This window comes from Gorilla gorilla, chromosome 21 (assembly GCF_029281585.2).
Source record: "Gorilla gorilla gorilla isolate KB3781 chromosome 21, NHGRI_mGorGor1-v2.1_pri, whole genome shotgun sequence".
In the NCBI taxonomy this organism is placed as follows: domain Eukaryota; kingdom Metazoa; phylum Chordata; class Mammalia; order Primates; family Hominidae; genus Gorilla; species Gorilla gorilla.
In genome coordinates, this window is record NC_073245.2 from 47504908 (window position 1) to 47526531 (window position 21624).

The 21624-nt window shown below is 49.6% G+C and overlaps 1 protein-coding gene across 3 annotated transcripts in view; it reads right to left on the bottom strand.

The window, feature by feature from the left end:
- Window positions 1-5940: 5940 nt before the first annotated feature.
- The window catches only part of UQCC1 (ubiquinol-cytochrome c reductase complex assembly factor 1), a 109462-nt gene continuing 93778 nt past the window's right edge, over window positions 5941-21624 (bottom strand). For all 3 annotated transcript variants that reach the window (XM_055373390.1, XM_055373392.2, XM_055373391.2), the window contains 3 exons: window positions 18028-18105; window positions 10022-10135; window positions 5941-7424 (listed from right to left, as the gene is read on the bottom strand). In XM_055373390.1, coding sequence (XP_055229365.1) covers window positions 7290-7424; window positions 10022-10135; window positions 18028-18105 — 327 coding nt within the window. In that variant the 3' untranslated portion in view covers window positions 5941-7289. The remainder of the gene's footprint in view (window positions 7425-10021; window positions 10136-18027; window positions 18106-21624) is intronic.

Here is a 21624-nt window from a genome sequence, read left to right on the forward strand (position 1 = left end):
ATTTCAGGTGCAGAGGGGTAAGTGGAGTGTTCCTGGCTGGAGAAAGAGGGCAAGGACATGCCCAAGGAAGGCAGGTGGGGGCCGTGGTGCAGGGGAGGATGCTAACAGGAAGGCTAGAGCTGCACTAGGAAGAGCTCAAGGGCCTTGTAAAGTGCTGGGTTCTTACCTAGAGATGATGGCACAAAGGCTGGGAAGACTCCAGAGCATCGTCCTAGGATAACTCAGAAACAGCTCCAATGGCGAGAGTGGGCCAAAGCACCAGAAACAACCCACATTGGTTGAACCCAGTGTGGTTCACTGTTCACTGAGTGTGACACAGGTCTCAGGAGGTCACCATTCCGAACTCTTGTCTCATCCTGATACCCCATGGGCTATTGTGCCACCGGACTGAGTCGACCCCCTGGTAGGAACACAGGCTCTGCCACTTAATGGGGGAGCCGAACAATCACAACTTCTCTGAGTCACAGTGGCTGACTCTGTAGAGTGGGACCCACACTATCTCCTTTACAGGGTTGTCTTGAGGAATATATGGGCTCAGCTACGCCAAGTGCCTAGCTGAGAGCAGCTGTGGTTGCTCAGTACATGCTGAAGTCCAGAGCTTTCCCAGTTGTGAAAGGACAGGGGCTTGATGAAGGCCTGAAAGCTCAGGAAGCCACCGGGGGAGCTCTCCTGGTCAGTCTCTGGCTCCTTCTAGACCAAAGGCTGGCGCCAAGGCCAACATGGTCCCAACCGAGTCAGTGGGGTGTGGTCTGTCACCACTGCCTCTGAGATCTGGCCTCTCATCACACCCCTGCTCACAGGAGGTGGGGTGTCCATCTGTCTGTCTCCTGCATTTTATTTCTCCATTTGTTTTGAACTCGGGAGGGGAAGAAAGAGGTGCATCTGCTGACTCCTGGAGCCCCGTTATTGAGGCAGCCTCCCCTTCCCACCCCCTCTCCCTCTGTCCAATCCTCCCAGCATGGATTCAGTGTCCACCTTCAGCCAGCAGGTGACCCAAAGATGAGTAAGAGTTTGTCCCTGCCCTGGAGGAGCTCACAGTTCAGTGGGGAAGACAGATTCATAAATAATTATAAACCATGCATTAGGCTGAGGTATAAACCAAGCTCCTGGGGTTTAGAGCCTGGACCTATTGAAGAACCTCAGAGGAGCCATGGCCCCACCTCCCACCCCTTCAAGCAAGGCACAGCGCAGTGGCGGGCCCTCTCCCAAGTGTGAGATGAATGCTGTTCCTGGCCACAGGGAGAGAAAAAAAGTTAGAGCACCCAGCCCAGGCCCGTGGGTGCTGGTTCCTGACTGAAACCTGCAGTGAGGCCTGGCAGGGCCTCAGCCTCCCCCGTCCAACGCGCTGGCTGGGCGGGAGGTCTCCAGGTGCTTCCGGCGCTACCGCTGTAGTCCATCACTTGTTGACGCCATGGGTTGGTGCTTGGAGGTCCCTTCCTGGAAATTCCCCAGCCAGGGTCTCCAGGATCTTTTCTCCTTGTTCTCCCCTCCACACGGAAAAGGGGAGCCCGTGGCCTGGTCAGGGTCTGGGTCCTAGGCTCACCAACGTCGCTCCAGGGAAGTCCCCTGGAAGCTAGAGAGCACCTGATGGGGGAGCGGGGAGGGTTGGGGCCAGGGGCCTGAGGTCTGGCCTCCCCCTCTCTAAGGCCAAGCCCAGTGGATAGGGTGGGTGAGGCATGGTAGGTGCAGTGGACAGACTAGAAGTGGGAACCAGAGCAATAGGTACAGGAGGGCTGCTCCCAGGGGAAGCGTTCGAACACCCCTGCCAGCTCCACTTCCCTCCCACTCCACCCCCATAGCTGATAAACTCTAGATTGAGACCAGCTGGCATGAGCTCTCCCTTCCCCCTCAGCCCTCTCCTCAGAAACTCCTTTTCCCCCTATCAGTCCTCCTAATCGCTGGTCTCAGGAAAGGATTCCCTTCACCACCTCCAAAGCCAGGCCCTTGTTCTCAAGATCAGGCTTCCATTTCCAGAGGGATCTCATCGGAGTCCCTAACACTCATGGGAAGTTCCCTACTTCACTAAGTGCTTAGCTCATCAGAGTGCTCCCTGCCCCAAATACATCTTCAGCGCGTTCCTGCAAACCCCCTTGTTTCACCCCCTCTTCTGCCTCCTCCCAGTATCCCTCCATTTCTTCTCAGCATGCTGCTCTGAGTCTCCTTCTAGAAGCTCTCCTCTTCCCTGGGTCCAGTCTACCTTCTGCACTGGTGCCTGCTCTGCCTGCCACCTCCTGTGAATGCTCATTGCACTCCCAACCCAGTCTCGGGGCTGCCCTCACCTCCGGGAGCTCATCAACTTCAGGATTTCTATACCCAAGACAAAGCCAACATCCTTCGTCCCTGAGGTCCATCCTGAGGTTCGCCAAGGTCCTTCCTCCCCCATGCCCTTGCCCTCCCTGGAGCATCTCTAGCATCTGAAGTCCATCTGCCACCAGACTGGCTCCCCACAGATGCAACCAAGGTGCACCAAAAGCAATGGAGTGGAACCCAGAAAAAATGACTGTTCAGCTTTGCTGCAGGGTCACCTTGCGCCAGCAAGCAGATTCTTCTCAGTGCGCCTATTTCCCTATTGCATCATGGGTGCAGCAATCCCTGCCCTGCCCAGCTCATAGGGTGCTGTAAGTTTCACTTGAAAAAACACAACACATGGCCGGGCGCGGTGGCTCACACCTCTAATCCCAGCACTTTGGGAGGCTGAGGCGGGTAGATCACCTGAGGTCAGGAGTTCGAGATCAGCCTAGCCAACATGGTGAAACCCCGTCTCTACTAAAAATACAAAAAAATTTAGCAGGGCGTGGTGGCGGGCGCCTGTAATCCTAGCTACTCGGGAGGTTGAGGCAGGAGGATCCCTTGAACCTGGGAGGCGGAGGTTGCAGTGAGCCAAGATCACACCACTGCACTCCAGCCTGGGCAACAGCAGCGAAACTTCATCTCAAAAAAGAAAAAAAAAAGAAAAAGTAAAAACACAACACAGAGAGGATTCTTCTCCTCCAAAGAGGATCTTCTGCCAGACGTCGCCATCTCTGGGCCCCAGTGAGTTCTGTGACTGCACTCTCTTCAGGCTCCACATTAGGCCTCAAGTCCTGATGAGTTTTTTCTCGGAAATGTCTCTGGGGTTTGAGCTTCCCTTTGAATTCCACCTGTCACCCCCAGCATCTCAAGCCCAGATGGCTAAACTCCCTTCCTGACAAAGCCAATCCATCCTGGTACCACTGTCTCTCCACTGCCATCATGCCCCAGTCTTTACCAAGAATGCACACAGTGGCTCCCTGCTGCCTGGCAGCTGATGTGTGATCTGTGCTACCCCTACTCATGGTCCCACCTGATCTCTGCAACCCTTCCTTCCCTTAGCAGCTAACTCAACAGTTGCTGCAGTCTGAAGAGCTTCCTGTTCTGTGCCTTCACCTGGACAGCTAGTCCTCAATTCCCGTTTTCCTACCTCCTTAAGCCTCACTCTTCACAGCCTGAAGCGGTGGACTGGGTCAGAGCCACCATACAGGGTACATCTGGGCATTTCCCTCCTGGAATATGAGCTTAAGAATCCTCACCTGCAAGGCGGTGAGTGAGGTGACAAGTGAAAATACCAAGCAAGCCTGGCACGGAGGGAAAACTCAAAAGATGCTGGCTGAAGTGCGGCCTGGGCTTCAACCTCAGTTTAAGATTCACCCCGTCTTGTCGTACAGCATTGCTACTTCTCATCGGAAGAAATAGCGATGATTTCTTTTTTCAAATTTTTAGGTAAAACATCAATCTTAGGGGTACTGTTCAGTGTTTCTCATTTGAAAACCTCTATAATACAGTCTTCTCTGAAGAGTAAGGAAGACGTATGTTTCTTCTGATGAGTAAGTGTACTTCCTTTTATGTGACAATGGGAACTCTACAACCTTAGGGCTTTCCATTTTCCACCTTTGACCAGGAAGCTCAGAGCAAGGTCTCATACTCAATTGCAAATCTCCTGGCTGACCTGGGGGAGGGAGGCAGGGTGACATGGGGACAAAGCAGGGTCTCCAGGGTCTGTTGTGGGCTGGAGCACTCTTGGCCCCTTCTTATCCTCGATCACTCTTTCTCTAGGCCCCTCTAAGCTTCAGTCCCCTCACTTGTGTTAAAGGGATAATAAAAATGATGAGGGTAATACCTGTTTTACCTGATTGTTGTGAGACAATGCATTTACAGTATTTTATAAAATTTTTAAAGTCATATGAAAGTTGCTCATTAGCAGTCCAGGTTTTCCAACATAATTATTTTCCCTCTTTTTCCCTCCCAATACCTGGATCTGATCTTTCAAACTTTAAGGATTTTTTTTTTTTTTTTTTTGAGACAGGGTGTCACTCTGTTGCCCAGGCTGGACTGTGGTGGCATGATCTCAGCTCACTGCAACCCCCACCTCCCAGGCTCAGGTGATCCTCCTACCTCAGTCTCCTGAGTAGCTGGGACTACAGGCTCATGTCACCACACCCAGCTAATTTTTTGTAGAGACAGGGTCTCACTGTATTGCCCAGGCTGGTCTCGAACTCCTGGACTCAACCAACCCGCCCACTTCGGCCTCCGAAAGTGTTAGGATTACAGGCATGAGCCACTGCGCCCAGCCTACAATTTTATTACAAACTGTGTCTCTTAATCTGCTGCGATCTTTTCTGGAAGAATACAGAATACAAATATTAATAAATGACAAAATCATCCCTACAGAGCAGTCTCCCTGAAGGCAAGAAATTGTGTCCTTCACTTGTTTTGTACAATAATGAGTTACACCAGAAAAGCATTTAGCTATGGAAAGAACTTTCCATTTTGGTTCCTATGCTAAGACCAAAGGGAGTGCTCAATATTAAGTTGTTAAAATAAGTGGAACTGTATGGGTCACACTGAGAATGGTCCAGAAGGGGGCTTTTTGGTTGGGGTTGTATTGATAACACTTGGTGATTTAGTCACACATTCATTCTTTCATTTATCCAAGTATACACTGATGCTGATCATGAATCAGGCATTCGGCTGAGCACTGGAAAAACAACGGTGACCCACACAAACACAGTGTCCACTCCATGCTGAGGCAGCTCACAGCACAGTGCAGGAGGTGGGTAAAAAAATCATTTTAACATGGTAAGGTAAGTGTTACCAGGGCTAGGTGTGGAGGCTCATGCCTATAATCCTAGCACTTTGGGAGGGCAAGGTGGGAGGATCAACATAGTGAGAAACTGTCTCTACATAAATAAAAAGGTAAGTGCTCCAGAGCAGAGAACCATGTGGGGAGCAGCACGGATATCATGACTGTACCTGGAGGGGACAGGAGAGGGAGGGACAGAGGTTCTAGGTAGAGGACACATAGCATGATCTCTCCAGGTAACCCCAAGAGGTTCAGTGTCCTCAGAGAAGAGATGGGTAGACTCATAAAAACAGGAATGGAGGCAGTGGCCAAACCAAGAATAAAGGTAGCCTCCAAGGAACCTGGAATAGATCTTAAGGGGAGGGGGATTGGCAGAGTCAGGGAAAGGTGCTGATGGCCAAGAAGTGAGGGCTCACCGACATCAGACACGATAGATCCAATTTGGCTCCTTCAAAGGCAGCTCCATACTGCAAGTTGCTGTGTTGCACGACGACAAACTCCTGAGCAGACAGGACTAGCTCTAGAGGCAGGCACCATCAGATGCTGGAGGGATTCATCCAGGGCCTGCATGAACACTGGCTGACTGGGATGCTAAGAAGGGGAGTCAGGTTCCGGACCAGGGCTGGACCAAATGACCTTTCAAGTTCCTTCCAAATCTGAGCTTCCAGGATTCTAAAGCAAGCCCGGTAGCTGAACTGGTGCCATGGGCTGGGATCTGTGGCTGGGGAGCTACCCTGGGCAGCAAATGGGTTAACGCTCAAATAACTTTAATATATGAATTAATGTGTAGAGTTGGGAGCCAAAATCTGTTCCATTAATTTTTCCATCCATTCCAGGAGCAGTTAGGTACACACAGTAAAGTTTATTTTGGTGCATGGTATACTTCACTCCATTAAAAATAAATTAATCAGCAAATTCCTGCCTGGCTCAGCTCTGGTTTATGTAAATAGTGCCCAGCTGTAATGAGTTACAAGGTGTTATTATCTCACACACACACAGGAGGCTTCACTCTAGAGCTCCGCTCGCAACAAAAGCATCTTAAATAAACTGAGAGAAGGCGGTTTGATTTGTAATGTTTTCACAGAAGTGGGATATACCTCACCCATATAGAGTTTCTTTATATGACTCATTTTATAGCAAGTTAAATGAAGGAAGTTTGATGGGGGAGGGAGGGGCAATATGGTTCCCCACCCCCTTTCTTCACTTTAAGAAAATCCCCCAAGAGATGACCCGCACTGAGGGAGGAGGGGCTGGTCCTCAGGTGCTCAGACCAAGGTGGCTCTGCAGCACGTGCTTCAGAAGTTGGGAAGGGGGACCAAAGCTGGGCACAGGTCTGGGTCTGCTACAACTAAGCCAGGAGGAATGTTCTCTTCTCCCCAATATCTCATGAAAGGGGAGGCCAAGACAGGAGACAGCATGTTCCTCATTCAGTTCACTGGGAGTGACAAAGGTGACTTTGTTCTCAAGGCCTCCTTCCAAATGACTTAGGATGTGAAAGCCCTTGGTCATCAGAGGCCTCCTGGGTCCCAGACGAGGGGCCTGGCTGGCTGTACCTTGGCCTGAACAGAGACACATCTCCATGAACTAGAGGCAAGAGCAGCAGAGACCATCCCAGCCTCTTCCCTTTCTCCGTCTCTAACTGAGCTGCGCGGTGCCCTCACTACCGCGTCCACCATCTCAGGCAAGTTTCTAAGTCCCTGGAATAAAGAAAGGCCATGGCAGAGAGAAGTCTCTGTTTCTTTTAATGGCCAACTCAACCCCATTGCCGAAAGCCGAGGGACAACGCGTGGTCACCGACCCGACTCGGCAGCATTACAATCTGCTCCTAGGCCACTGGGGGGTTTCCCTTTTGAACCTACACCATCCCTTCCTTGGCCTTTGGGAAAAGCTGTCAGTCACATGTAGTTGCTGGAGGGGGTTGGGGAGTGTGTGCTGGGGGACTCTCACTCGGGGCTTCCCTTAAGGGAGAGGACACCCCGGGAGAGCTAGGGGTTCTCCCAGCCCTGTACCCCAGCAGATCAGACTCCTGGGCACACTAAGAGGAAACTCAACACAAATGGGGCCAGGTATTTGACAGATGCTGTTCAGAGGTCAGTTCAGGCCACTTTCTGCAGGGTCCTGGACCAACAGGCACTTCTCTCCTGGAGGTTCCTCGAAGCCAGCTGGCCGGCCGTGCGGAGGGCCCAGCCCATCAAAGTCCCTCGTCGTTGTAAGTGGGGGAATGGGGCTTCAGGATGCTCTGAGGATTCTTCTCCACTAGAGGGCGCCAGCTCACCTCCCCTGTCAGAAGCAGATCCTCCCCGTTCATGGAGTCCAGGTACTGTATCTGCAACCAGGGGAGTGGGAAGGAGGAAGCGACAGAGGCAGGGCAGAGGTGAGGAGCCAGCGTCAGGAACCAGCCTCCCAGAGGAGAGGAAGGAAGGGGACGGGGCATGAGGGGGGCTTCTGACCATCCCAGGTCCCAGGCCAAGCCGTCCCAGGCCAAGCCGTCTCTGATCTCCTAGATAATTTCACCAAGGTGGTTCAGAGAAAGCAGTCACTGGGGAGCTGGGTGGCGGGGGCAGTTAGGGAATTCCCTATCACACCTCTGAATGGAGACAGACACACACATCCCAAGGACACTTCTCCCCTACACGCCCTCCCTAGACAGCTCCTGCAGGTCAGGAAGTCAGGGCTTGCAGCGCACACAGCCATGCTGTCCACCCCAGCACTGCTGGGTGAGAGTCCTGATTCTGTCCCTTCCCAGTGCTGCTACACAGGGTGGCAGCTTCCCCTCTCTGAGATTTAAGTTCCCTTGTTTTGAGAGAGGGGATAGAAACAGGTACCTCATAGGAGACATGAAGAGATTCAACAATATGCATATATGCAGTGCTAGGCACTCACGCTTTAAACATATGTATGCCTCTGTTGTCCTCTAGTGGGCCCCTGGTCAGTGGGCCCCAGTATCACCTCTCTAGGACAGTAGGGGCAGACAGCTCTGCCATTAAAATGGTCATCATCCAGAGAAGCCACTGCTGCAGGGCCAGGAGACTTCATCTTAGGCTTTAGGTCATTCCCCCTTCCAAGAATCCACCACTCTGGTTGCTTCCGCTTCCAGCTGCTGACGCTTGAACTCAACCCCAGCCTCTCGCACGTGTCTTAGCTCTGGATTCCCACCTGCCCTGCCATCTCTTCCCTAAAGCCCACTCCTCCCTTACAGTGACTCCATTTCTGCCCCCAGTGCCACCCCTCTGCCCACCTCCTGGGTTGAAAATCTCAACAGAACCTCTGCTTGGCTCTTGGGCCATCGGCCACACCAAGCAGTCTGCTCAAGGCCCAGCTCCTGCTCTTCCTTTCCCGGCCTTCAGCACTCTGCCCTCCCTGTATCACATAACAGGCTGGCTTACTCCAGGGTTAGCCGTGTGCCTGGGCTTCCTCACCAAACCATGAGCTGGCTCCTCGAGGGCAGGACTGGGTCTTATTAATCGTTGCTTTCCCAAGAGTACACGGAACAGCAGGTGCTCAAAAGGTTTGCTGATAGAACTGGGTCCCCACCAAAGCTCCCTGCTTTCCCAAGAACCCCTTCACTGTTTTTCCACTGCCTCTCACTGGGGCCACATGGGACCTCTTGTAGGGACAATGGTTGTGGCAGCCCCTTCCTAGAGGGCCCTCGGAGAAGTCCCAGTGTGTCTTGTTGGGGCTTCTGGCACAAGCCCACCATGGCAGATGGAAATGTTGGGCAGGTCTCTCAGAAAACACAGCATTTGCTTTGCGAATTGCTACTCCCGTCTGAGGGTGAGTCCAGTCAATAGAGTATCAGAATTCTCTGTGAGTGGGGCCCTCTGGCCATGCCGTGCCCTCTCCCTGGCTCTAGCAGATTTGAAGAGTGGTCAAACAGAAGTCCTGGCTCCTGGGATTCTCTACCCTGTGGGTCTGCAGAGCCCCAGTATGTGGTTTTTCCAGCAGTTAACAAGCTAGTCCTATTGGCCCTGTCTTCTCAAGAGCTGAAGTCCAGCCTTGCCTTTCCTGGTTGTTGAAGACCATGGATACAAGTGAACAAGAGAGTAACTGTGGGGTGACACCCCTTCAGCTCCAGGGGCCAGGCCATGAAGCAAAGGTGTGACTCATGGCACAGCCTGAGCTGTCTGAGGCAGCTGAGGCCTCAGTGGCCACATGAATCACACAGCTTGGGGCCCTAGGGCAGCTGTGCAGGCTGACTCACTGGGAGGCCCTGGAAGAGCCTCTATGTCCTCTTCGCTGCCAGTCAGCTCACTCATCTATCAAGTATGAGTTTCCCATCAATACAGGATCTGAGGGCAGGGAGGTCAAGGAATTAATTCCCCAGGGCTTGAGGACAGCTATGTGGGTAAGCAGCCCCCACTGCGGAGCTTTCTCCTAGAAGCTGTGATGTCGGGGAGCCCTGGGGAGCCAGAGGGGTGAGAAACTGAAGTGGGGGAACTCTACTTGACCGTGGAGAGCATCTAGCAGGAAGAGGCTGTCTGTGAAATGCTGCCTGCTGCCCAGTTTTGCTGGAAGTCAGGAGCAGGAAACAAATCCAAGTGGGTAGAGAAGGGGTCCACAGTGGGCAGCTGCTACTACACCACGTGCTCATATCTGCCAGGACTCTGTGGGCCCAGCTGCTAGCATAGCACTGGGCGCACAGTAGGCAATGAGGTGCACAGTGAATGAATGACTCAAAGTTCCTGAGGGCAGGAGACTACTCGATGCCTCTTTCTCTCTCTCTTCCCATTTCCTGCTCCCTGGCCCAGTTCATGGTTGGACACACAGAAGGCGCTCCTTCTTCAGCGTCTAGTGCTGATGTGATCTGGTCAGAATTCTCTCAAGGCTGGTCCTTGGTAACTCCACCTCTCATGATCCCCTGAAAGCCCAAGAGGAAGACCCACTGTTGCCAGGACTTGGGATGGGAGGGAAAGGGTCGCTCACCTGTTTCCTCACATACTCTACCAGCAATTCAAGATGTCGAGGGTCTTCACATTTCCGGTTGAAGAAGGTTCTCCAGAGGGCAGCGGCCAGCCCATGATCATCTGAAAGGATCCCCTGGAACACACAGCACAGCAATGGTCTCCTGAGGGATCCACAGAGCCAGGACACAGACGGTGGGGATACTATGAACATGCTAGCAACCATGGAATCGGCTCAGAAGGGCCCTCCACGCACAAGAGGAAAATGGGGCAGTCACACAGTAGAGGTGGAAGGGGTCTTACAAGGGCATCTGGCCCAATCCCTTCATTTTATTACATACAGAGGGAGAACAGCCGGTCCAGAGGGGCCAAGCCACCAGTTAGGTGATGCAGAGCTGGGACTCAGGCAGTACTCCGTACTGCGCCTGGCCCAGGCAACACTTGAGAGGCTGAGAAGAGAAACAGTAGCAGCAATGCTCCCCCTGCTGTCCACAGGGCACGGGCTGGGAATATTGTGAATGTATGTTTCTCCCAGGAATGGAGGTGGGCATGGACTGTGCCTTCTTGCTTGGTCCAAGGACCAAGGCAAGGCAACTGGTCCTTGGGGGAAGGGAGCCAGCTACCTTGTCTTCACTGTTACCCAACTCTGGGCCCAGCCTCTCCCTAAATAGGGGAACAGGATGTTCAGCAGGATTGCTGGGGCCACAGAGGGCCAGGCTCAGAGCTTGCATGTGTGTGTGTGCCTAACGCTGCCTCTTTTGGCAGAGGAGACTTCTGTTGGGAAGCTTAAAGATTACAGAGCAAAATAAGAGCCCCAGCCACCAGCTAAGGACATTTTCTAGCTTGGACCTCTAGAGGAGGGAGGGCTGAGAGTCTTGCTTCCTGGGGTGAAGGTGGCTGATGGAACAGGCCCTGAGAAGTTGCTCTGTCCAGGTGCCAAGGTAGTGTGTGGAATCGATGTGCTGACTTGGAGTTAGAAGGGAGATCAAGTCCTAATTCCACCTCTGCCAAGATCAGTGATGGTGGCAGCTGACTAAACCAAAGTCTCAATCTTCTACTTCTTCAAAACAGATGAAGTTACCTGCTCTACTTACAGCATTCTTGAACTATTTGTTAAGTGTAATCTGTTGGATACAAAGATTAGGAGCATGCTTTGGCAGACGGCTGGGATACAGTCACAACAGTGGGGTCTGAGAGCCAGAGCACAGAGCTCAAATGCCAGCTGTGTCACTTGATGGCCATGCGGCCTTTAAGAAGCTATTAGCCATTCCTGAGCCTCAGTTTTTCATGAGTCAAACAAGCCTAATAATACCTATCCCACAGAGTTGCTGTGAGAATTAGGAGATACTGGCCATGAATGGCTCTGTAAGTGGTAAACATTACCCAAAGACCCAGGCTCACTTTATTCGACATTTTACTGTGGTCTGTCCTCTTGGGCATTGTGGTATGTGAGGTCTGGCTCCAGGCCTGCTGCCAACAAGGGCCATGTCCAGTATGGGGTGCTGACAGTTTGGTAGAAAAACATTCCACCTGTTCCAAATGCTCGCTGATAAACCCTCCTTACGGTTCCACAGCTTAGGACTGTCCTGGCACAATGGCTGAGTCAGGAAAACTGGCTTTTTCTGGCACATGGGGACAGGAGCAGAGGACAAGCTCAGGCACATCACCCTTCTGCAAACGATTTGCTAGCACAACAGCGTGCCTGTGTCTGCTGTGCCTGGGCACATGCCAGAGCGCTGCTGGCAGCAACCCACATGTGCTGTGCAGAAAGGAATGGGATTGGGAGCGGGTGTTATGGGGACCTGGAGAATGGGCAGAGCCCAGGATGGGAAAACAGGCAACGTTAGCAGTGGGTGAGATGGCTGGGAAGGGGCAAATTCATAATCAGGAATTCCTGAGCCATCAGAAGGAAAAGGATGACTCAGGACCCACTAATAGTGAGAACAACCCAACTGTTTCAGACTGCTAGGGTTCCCTCACACACCTAGCTCCTGATGATTATGTTTTCCAAGTAGAACAGATATTATATTCCCATTTGCTTTGTTTTGTTTTGTTTTGTTTTGAGATGAAGTCTCACTCTGTCACCCAGGCTGAAGTGCAGTGGCATGATCTTGGCTCAATGCAACCTCTGCCTCCCAAGTTCAAGTGATTCTCTTGCCTCAGCCTCCCAAGTAGCTGGGACTATGGGCATGCGCCACCACACCCGGCTAATTTTTTGTATTTTTAGTAGAGACAGGGTTTCACCACGTTGGCCAGGGTGGTCTCGAACTCCTGACCTCAAGTGATCTGCCTGCTTCGGCCTCCCAAGTGCTGGGATTACAGGCGTGAGCCACTGCACCTGGCCTATATCCCCATTTGAAAGATAAGTAAACTGAGGCTTAGAGGCTAGCTAACTGATGGCTGAACTAGAACCAGCATGCACTGATGAGGTGGGGGATGATGACTGACCCACTCTAGTCAGAATACAGAACCTGGCATAGAGTGGGAGAGCAATCAGAATGGCTGAATACCCAGCACTTTGGGAGTCCAAGCTCGGTGGATCACTTGAGCCCAGGAGTTCAAGACCAGCCTGGACAACATGGCGAAACTGTTTCCACAAAAAAATATAAAAATTAGCCAGGCATGGTGGCACACAAGTGTAGTCCCAGCTACTCGGGAGGATGAGGTAGGATGATCACCTGGGCCTGGGGAGGTTGAGGATACAGTGAGCTGTGATCACACTGCTGCACTCCAGCCTGGGCAACAGAGTGAGACCCTGTCTTAGGAAGAAAAAAAAGAATAGCTGAATAAATCAATGAACACAACTTCAGCCTTCTTCCCACCACACTGCTAGTGTAAGGCAGTGAAAACAAATGAGAGACTAATCTGAGGGTGCACATTTCAAACTAAGAAAGCAGAAATGGAAGAAGGGTCCTGGGAACCAAACATGAGGGCACAGCGTAATTTCCCCCCAATCTAATCGGGTGCCTACTTGTTTTCCCTCGCAACACAATGAAGCATCCTTCAGAAATTAAGACACCTAGGTCTAGAGTAACTGAGAGGAAGCCAAGGGGATTGTTTCGGCTTTGGAGGGTTCTAGTTCTGATTAAGGGTTTAGAGTGGCAGAGTTCCACTCAGTGAAGATTGATTTGACATCACTATGTGCTCAGCATGATGCTAGGAACACAAGAGTCACAGCAATATGGTCTGAGCTCTCAGGGAACTTGCAATCTAGCTGAAGGGACAAGATCAGTGCACTTCTAACAGCAGCACAGAGTAAAATCCCGGAGAATGAACACATGCCAAGCTGCACAGTGAGACTCAGCTACACTCTACATGGCTGCCTCCTTGTTCTACAGTCTTAGCTTTTATGACAACTCCTCAGAGAGATCTTCCTGGTCCACATCAAGTCATTCCCCCTGTTGTTCTCTCTCACTGCACTCTACTGTAGTTAGATATTTACTGCTTGTTTATCTGCTACTTGTTTACTATGTCTCTCAATTAGAAGGTAAGCTCTAGTGGGAAAGAGCCAGACCGTGTTTGTTTTATTCACCAATATATTCCCATGTATCACACATGGTAGACACTCAAAAGCTACCTGTTAAATGGATAATGAATAGATGGATGGGTGTGGAAATTCACAGTAAAAACACAAGCGATCCAGAAAGGTCAGGGAAACCTTTCTGAAGAAGTAGGCCTTTAAGAATTGGGAGGATTTAGCTGGGTGTGGTGGCTCACGCCTGTAATCCCAGCACTTTGGGAGGCCGAGGTGGGCGGATCACGAGGTCAAGAGATCGAGACCATCCTGGGCAATGTGGTGAAACCCCGTCTCTACGAAAAATACAAAAAAAATTAGTTAGGCATGGTGGCGCCTGCCTCTAGTCCCAGCTACTCAGGAGGCTGAGGCAGGAGAATCCCTTAAACCCGGGAGGTGGAGGTTGCAGTAAGCTGAGATTGTGCCACTGCACTCCAGCCTGGCAACAGAGTGAGACTCCGTCTCAAAAAAAAAAAAAAAAAAAAATGGGAAGATTTGGAAAGCTGCAGATTTTTTTTTTTTTTTTGAGAGGGAGTCTCGCTCTGTCACCCAGGCTGGAGTGCAGTGGCGTGATCTCAGCTCACTGCAAGCTCCACCTCCTGGGTTCATGCCATTCTCCTGCCTCAGCCTCCCGAGTAGCTGGGACTACAGGCGCCCACCACCATGCCGGGCTAATTTTTTTTTTTTTTTTTTTCAGTAGAGACAGGGTTTCACCATGTTGGTCAGGCTGGTCTCGAACTCTTGGCCTCGTGATCTACCCACCTCGGCCTCCCAAAGCGCTGGGATTACAGGCATGAGCCACTGTGCCTGGCCAGCTGCAGATTATTCTAAGCAAGAGAAAATATTCAAAACATTTACAGAGGGAGTGCCTACAAGGTACACCAGGCCCTGAACCAGACCCTAAAGCTGACCAAGACTCAGCTACTGCCCTCAACCCCTCATTGTTAGGTAGAGTCTCAGTCAGGCACAGCATGTCTATAGGGCAGTAAGGCAAACGGCCTAACAGAGAGCACAAGAAATATAAAGGCAGATAGGGCACATAGCAATGGCAACAGTTCACAGAAGGCCTGGAAGTTCAGGGAGCAATTTGGACCTAATGTCATAGAAAACAGGGAGGTTCCCAAAGCGTCCAGGGAGGGGAAACAATCCAAGCAAGATTCTAGGAAAAGGTTGCTGTAGAACAGCGCTGTCCAATAGAACTTTTTGTGACTATGGAACTGTTCTGTATCTGCACTGTCCAAGATGGTAGTCACACATAGTAACTGAGTACCTGAGGATCTGAATTTTCCATTTTGTTTAATTAATTTAAATTAAAATAGCTGCATGTGTTTAGTATCGAATAGCTCTAGCACCTTGTGACTCCAAGTGTGGTCTGCAAAATGGCTGCACCCCCATCACGTGCAGCTGTTAGCAATGCAGAATCTCAGGCCCCACCCCAGACTTGCTGAGTCAGAATCTGAATTGTACCTAGGTCCTCTAGGTGACTCACATGCACATTAAAATACAGGAAAAACTTCTAGAATTGCACATTAAAATCACCTGGGAACTTTTACAACTACAGATGTCCACCTCCATCAATTAAATCAGAATCTTTGGGGGACAGGGCCCAGACACTGATATTTCTAAAAAGTGTCCCAGGTAATTAGTATATTTCCCCAAAATTTCCTGCTCTTAAAAGTCACCTTCGGGTGACTTGTTGAACCACCAGGCAGCACTCCTACTGAATTGTAATCTTCAGAGAGGTGATAAAGATTTAGATTTTAAAAGCACCCCAGGTGACTCCTGTGGTCAGGCACAGTTGGGTAAAATGGATCTGCCAGAATGGACTGGATGGGGGACCAGAAACAAACACAATTCGGTACATTTTTATTAATACTGATGAAAGGATCGACTGAGCCAATAGAGCCACCTGCAATAAAGACCATAAACAAAGGCTCACAGAGAGGTGTAGTTCTTCACTCCTAAGCCTCATCCTTTTCCATATTGTAAGGCTTCTACAATGACAATTCGTCCACTTTTATAATTGATATGTACACTTGAGCAATAATTCTCAATTCCCAACCCATAACCCCCGAAAGCTCATGTTAAGTTAATGATGTGTATAGTATGCAATGTAAATGCTCCCTTGTAATTCAGGATATCCAGTAGAACAGGAATCAGGAGACCCTATTTTAACAAAAGTTAAGAAACTGAATTCCAGTTTCTTTACTTTTGTCCTTTTATGCATTTCTTACTCTTTGACTACCACATGCCAAGCACTATGCCAGGCCACAGAAATGCAAACACAGTAGGCATTGCACTACCCAAAAAGAAATCCCCACCCAGCCAAGGTGACAGATAATGTGAATGTAGTAAGCACTGTGAGAGTGCAGGGAGGATGGAATGAGCTGAGTCACAGGAAGTTCAGGAACCGCTTCCCAGGAGGGGTCATCCTTGCATTAAATCTGGAGGTAACCACAAAATCAGTATAAAAGCATATGGTTAGTTTAAAATATCAGGTGTCCATTACACCATTCTTTCTACATGCTTGAAATCTCCACAATAAATGTTGGGGAGAAAAAAGATGAGATAGATGAACCTCGAGGGCATTATGTTAAGTGAAATAAGTCAGTCACAAAAGGTCAAAAATTGTGTGATTCTACTTATATGAATTATCTACAGTAGTCAAATTCATAGAGACATAAAGTCAAATGAATGGTGGTTGCTAGGGGATATGAGGGAAGGAGGGAATAATTATTGTTCAATAGGGACAGAGTTTCAGTTTGGAAGATGGAAAAGCTCTGGAGATGAATGGTGGTGACGGTGCAAAGCAATGGGAATGTACTTTATGCTACTGAACTGTACACTTAAAAATAGTTAAAATGGTACATTTTATGATATGTATATTTTACAATTTTTTTAAAAAGATAAGGCCAGGCGTGGTGGCTCACGCCTGTAATCCCAGCACTTTGGGAGGCCGAGGTGGGCGGATCACAAGGTCAGGAGATCGAGACCATCCTGGCTGACACAGTGAAACCCTGTCTCTACTAAAAATACAAAAAATTAGCTGGGTGTGGTGGTGGGCACCTGTAGTCCCAGCTACTCGGGAGGCTGAGGCAGGAGAATGGCGTGAACCCGGGAGGTGGAGCTTGCGGTAAGCAGAGATCGCGCCAGTGCACTCCAGCCTGGGTGACAGAGCAAGACTCCGTCTAAAAAAAAAAAAAAAAAAAAAAAAAGATGAGATAGAGCCAAATGTCCTGATGTGGAAGGACACCCAAGATACATACTTCAGTGAAAAAAGCAAGTTGCAGAATCGTGTGTCTAGTGTAACTCCAGTTGCATAAAGAAGGAAAAGACAAAGGTGCTTGTCTATGCACAGACAACATTTGGAAGGACATCCAATAAACTAGAAATTAAGTTTTTGTCTGGAGCAGGGTAGGAAATAGGTCTTCTAATTTCGTTTTTTTTGAGACCAAGTCTCACTCTGTTGCCCAGGCTGGAGTGCAGTGGCACAATCTCAGCTCACTGCAGTCTCCGCCTCCCAGGTTCAAGAGACTCCGACTCTCATGCCTCACCTTCCCAAGCAGGTGGGATTACAGGCGCATGCCACCATGCCTGGCTAATTTTTGTATCTGTAGTAGAGACGGGGTTTCACCATGTTGGTCAGGCTGATCTCAAACTCCTGACCTCAGCTGATCCACCCGCCTCAGCCTCCCAAGGTGCTGGGATTACAGATGTGAGCCACTATGCCTGGCCAGGTCTTCTGATTTCTATTTCAACCACTTATGTACAGCTTTACAAACTTTTATTTTTATTTATTTATCTTTTTTTGAGACGGAGTCTCACTCTGTCACCCAGGCTAGAGTGCAGAGGCATGATCTCGGCTCACTGCAACCTCCGTCTCCCAGGTTCAAGCGATTCACCTGCCTCAGCCTCTAGAGTAGCTGGGATTACAGGCACCCACCACCATACCCGGCTAAGTTTTGCATTTTTAGTGACACGGGGTTTCACCATGTTGGCCAGGCTGGTCTCAAACTCCTGACCTCAAGTGATCTGCCCACCTCAGCCTCCCAAAGTGCTGGGAGCCACTGCGCCCAGCCAGTTTTACAAACTTTCAAAATGAATATGTATTGCTTTCATAATTAAAGCAAAAAAAAAAAAAGTGTATACTTTGCCTGGCAGACCATGCTGTTTACATGAATATCCTCCTCTCTCTGGGAGCACATGGGGCTAAGACAGTGTCTCATTTGCCTCTGTCCCTCCATCCAGCACCCAGCAGCCACTCAACAAATGCTGACTAGTTGAATGGTTTGACCATATTATATACTGCTTTCTTTCCCAAACATGTGGCATGTTTCCCAAACATGCTCAGCACATTCATTCTCGCTGCCCAGTTGATGAATATGAAGAAATAAATACTACGCCATGGTGGTAGCCAGTAACAATGGTTCCTGCGGCTTCCCTCAGAGGCTCTCATCAAAAGCCTTTGCTGGGGGAGGCCACTGTCCTGCCTAAGCCTTGGCAAACAATCTTACCTCATCATATCCCAAGATCGCTGCATAGAAATGATTTGTCATGAGGATCATGTTCTTCTTCAGGATATAGGGATTAACCTACAGAAACAAATGGCAAAAACAAAAGTTTGAAAGAAAGAAAAAAACCCAAAAAGTATGATCTTTGACTCTTAGCTGTCACAGACTCTTAGTAGAACAGAGAGACGGCCACTAACAAGTCAAGCTGCCAGTCCATTCTCAATTCCCTGACGTGTCAGGATTCTCCCCAATTTGCCAAATTCTTTTAGGTTTTGATCTCAAATTACACAAGTCAGCTTAATGAACTGAGCCCCAACCACATGTTTAGTTTTGTGCTAGATCCTATGAACCAAGTATAAGAAACAGTTTCTTGATTGGAGGAGCACAGTCCAATGTAGGAAAATAGGCATATAAAAAATAATTACACTGCAACATGTTGCCTCAAATCCTATTCTAAACATACTGAGTGATAAATGGGTTTTAGTTTTACCTGCTTGAGGGAGCTGGTAAGGGCTCTCTAGGAGGTAACATTTAAGTGAACCTTGGAGGAGGAGGAGTTTGACAGAGGAGAGTGAGGGGAAAGAGGGAGAGAGAGCATTCTAGACAGAGCAAGGTGTGCAAAGGTGCAGACGCTGGAAAGAAAATGGCGCAGGGAGGGTGTCAGGGAGGGTGAATGGGCAGGATCACAAGAAAGTTATGTTGAGACTAGGTTAGGAGACATCTTAAGGGCCACTCAAAAGAGTTTGTCGTGATGAAAAAACAAAGAGAAGGAAGTGGTCAGAGGTGGGAAGAGGAGGGAGAGAGGCAGGACTCTGAGAGACATGCTGAGGGAAAAGGGGGGCCTCTGAGGCCATGGAAAGGAGGGAAGAACAAAGCAGGGGCAACTCTGAAGCAAGAAGAATGTTAAAGTTAAGAGATCATTTTGGCTGGGCGGTCGGTGGTTCATGCCTGTAATCCCAGCACTTTGGGAGGCCAAGGCAGGCAGATCGCTTGAGCCCAGGAGTTTGAGACCAGCCTGGGCAACATGGCGAAACCCCATCCCTACAAAAAAATACAAAAATTGGCCTGGCATAGTGGTGCATGACTGTAGTCCCAGCTACTTGGGAGGCTGAGGTGCATCACTTGAGCCTGGGAGGCCGAGGCTGCAGTGAGCCAGGATCGCGCCACTGCACTCCAGCCTGGGCAACAGAACGAGAGCCTGTCTCAAACAAACAAAATCTCAGAGACTGTTTTAGAAATGCAATTCTGGTGAGATGGTTGAGAGCCCAGTAGAACTCCTCTCTCTCCTCTTGGGGAACAGCCTGGCCTGGAGGATCTTCAGGGCCCAGAGTGCAGTTCGCTGAATGCCTTCAATAGGGTACAACTCTGACCTCCAGACAGTAACACGCTGTAAGGCAGGGTCCACGTTTTATTCCTCTTCAGGATCCCAGCAGAAAGCCAGTGCAATGTATAGCACAGAGTAAGGACTCTGACTATCTGAACTGATGGTTTTGGAAACAGCCAAAAAGGCATTTGGAACTTTATGTGGAGAACAAGATTTGTGCTTAACAACTCTGACGGTGACCATGCCCACAGTCATCTCATTTACCAAGGCACCTGTCATGGGCTGGGAGGTAGATGTGTTACAGTCACTCAGACTGTAAGTGACTGTGTGAGAGACTCAGACTGGTGAAGTGATGCCTTGTGTCACACAGCAAATTCATGATAAAGCTGAGATCAGCATCCAGGTCAGTCTGAATCCAGAGCCCACACTCCTTACAGTCTGCCAGGGTTCTGCTTCTGGGAGGATAATTTTACTTTGGGTCACAAATCAAAGACTGAGTGATTTTATCCTGTGGCTCATAACTAGTCTCGGAAGAAATGTAGAATGGGTGATCTGGATTTAGACTCAGAAAACCTGGGTTCAAGTGATAGTTTTGCTATGTACACAGGATGTTATCTTAAGCAAGTCAACCTGAGTCCATTTCCTTTTTCTTTTTTGAGACAGAGTCTCGCTCTGTCACCCAGGCTGGAGAGCAGTGGTGTGATCTTGGCTCATGGCAACCTCCGCCTCCCGGGTTCACACCATTCTCCTGCCTCAGCCTCCCAAGTAGCTGGGACTACAGGTGCCCGCCACCATGCCCAGCTAATTTTTTCTATTTTTAGTAGAGACGGGGTTTCACCGTGTTAGCCAGGATGGTCTCGATCTCCTGACCTCGTGATCCACCCGCCTCGGCCTCCTAAAGTGCTGGGATTACAGGCATGAGCCACCGCGCCCGGCCCATTTCCTTTTTTTTTTGAGACAGAGTCTCGCTCTCTTGGCCAGGCTGTAGTGCAGTGGCATGATCTCAGCTCACTGCAATCTCCGCCTCCCGGGTTCAGGCGATTCTCCTGCCTCAGCCTCCCGAGCAGCTGGGATTACAGGCACCTGCCACCACGCCTGGCTAATTTTTTTGTATTTTTAGTAGAGATGGGGTTTCACCATGTTGGCCAGGCTGGTCTCGAACTCCTGACCTCAGGCAATCAGCCCGCCTCGACCTCCCAAAATGCTGGGATTACAGGCGTGAGCCACTGCACCTGGCCCCTTTCCTACACACAGGGCTATTTGGAAGAGCACGTGAGTTAGCATGCATTCATTCATTAATTTAATAATGTATGTATGTTGAAAGCCTTGGTAAACTGCAGAATGCTCTGCAAATGTAAGGAATTATAAGTAATAACTTCTGGTTTGTTTACATAAAACCAAAACCAGTTCCAATGCTTTACAGCCATGGATAATTTTCAAAAATGAAAGGATTGTGAAGCTCAAGGCTGGAAAATGTAGACTGGATGTAACTAGGAGTGCAAACCATGACCTATCCCACACACCTTCAACCAGGGCCACATTAGCCATCCATCCTTGGTGTTCTCACAGCTCTCTGGGCATATTTTCTGCCTGGGTACACACGTGGTTTAGAGCTGCTTATGCACCTGTCTCTCCCATTAGTCTGGGAGCTACTCAAGGGTCATAGGAACCATGTCTGATTAATCTCGGCACCCCCATCATCTGGTCCAGAGCCTAACCCAGAGCAGGGGCTAAGACAGGCTTGCTGGTAACTGAATTTTTACAAGGGCCTGTGTACTACGCCATGCATAGCATGTTCTATCCAACTGGTGTTTTGGGGGATTTTCTTCTTCTTCGCCTTTCTTTCCCCCTGTTGAATACCTTCTGTGTTTCTGGAATTTCAGAAACATATACTGCCAAACTTCTACTGTCCCATCTTCCAGAAAGGGCTGGGATAAAGGGAAGAGTCAAGAAATAGGCCAGAGCTAGAGTGCATTCCTTCTGTCATGTGAGGATGAGACTACAACTCAGACCTCCTGATACCCATACTTGGAGGCTCTCCCTACTCCCACATGAGTTGTTCTCCTAATTTTGTTAGGAATAATCGCAGCCACAAACGGATGATATCAGAGGTGTCAAACAGTAAGGCAGGAGCATCTCTCAGAGGAAAACATTCACTGAACCTGCCTAGCAGAGCTAGTTTATGTCATGTATCACACCATTAAGCTTTGGAGCAGGAAGGGCCCTCAGAGATTACCTAGCTCAATACCCTTGAGGAAAGGGTGAACTGAAACCCA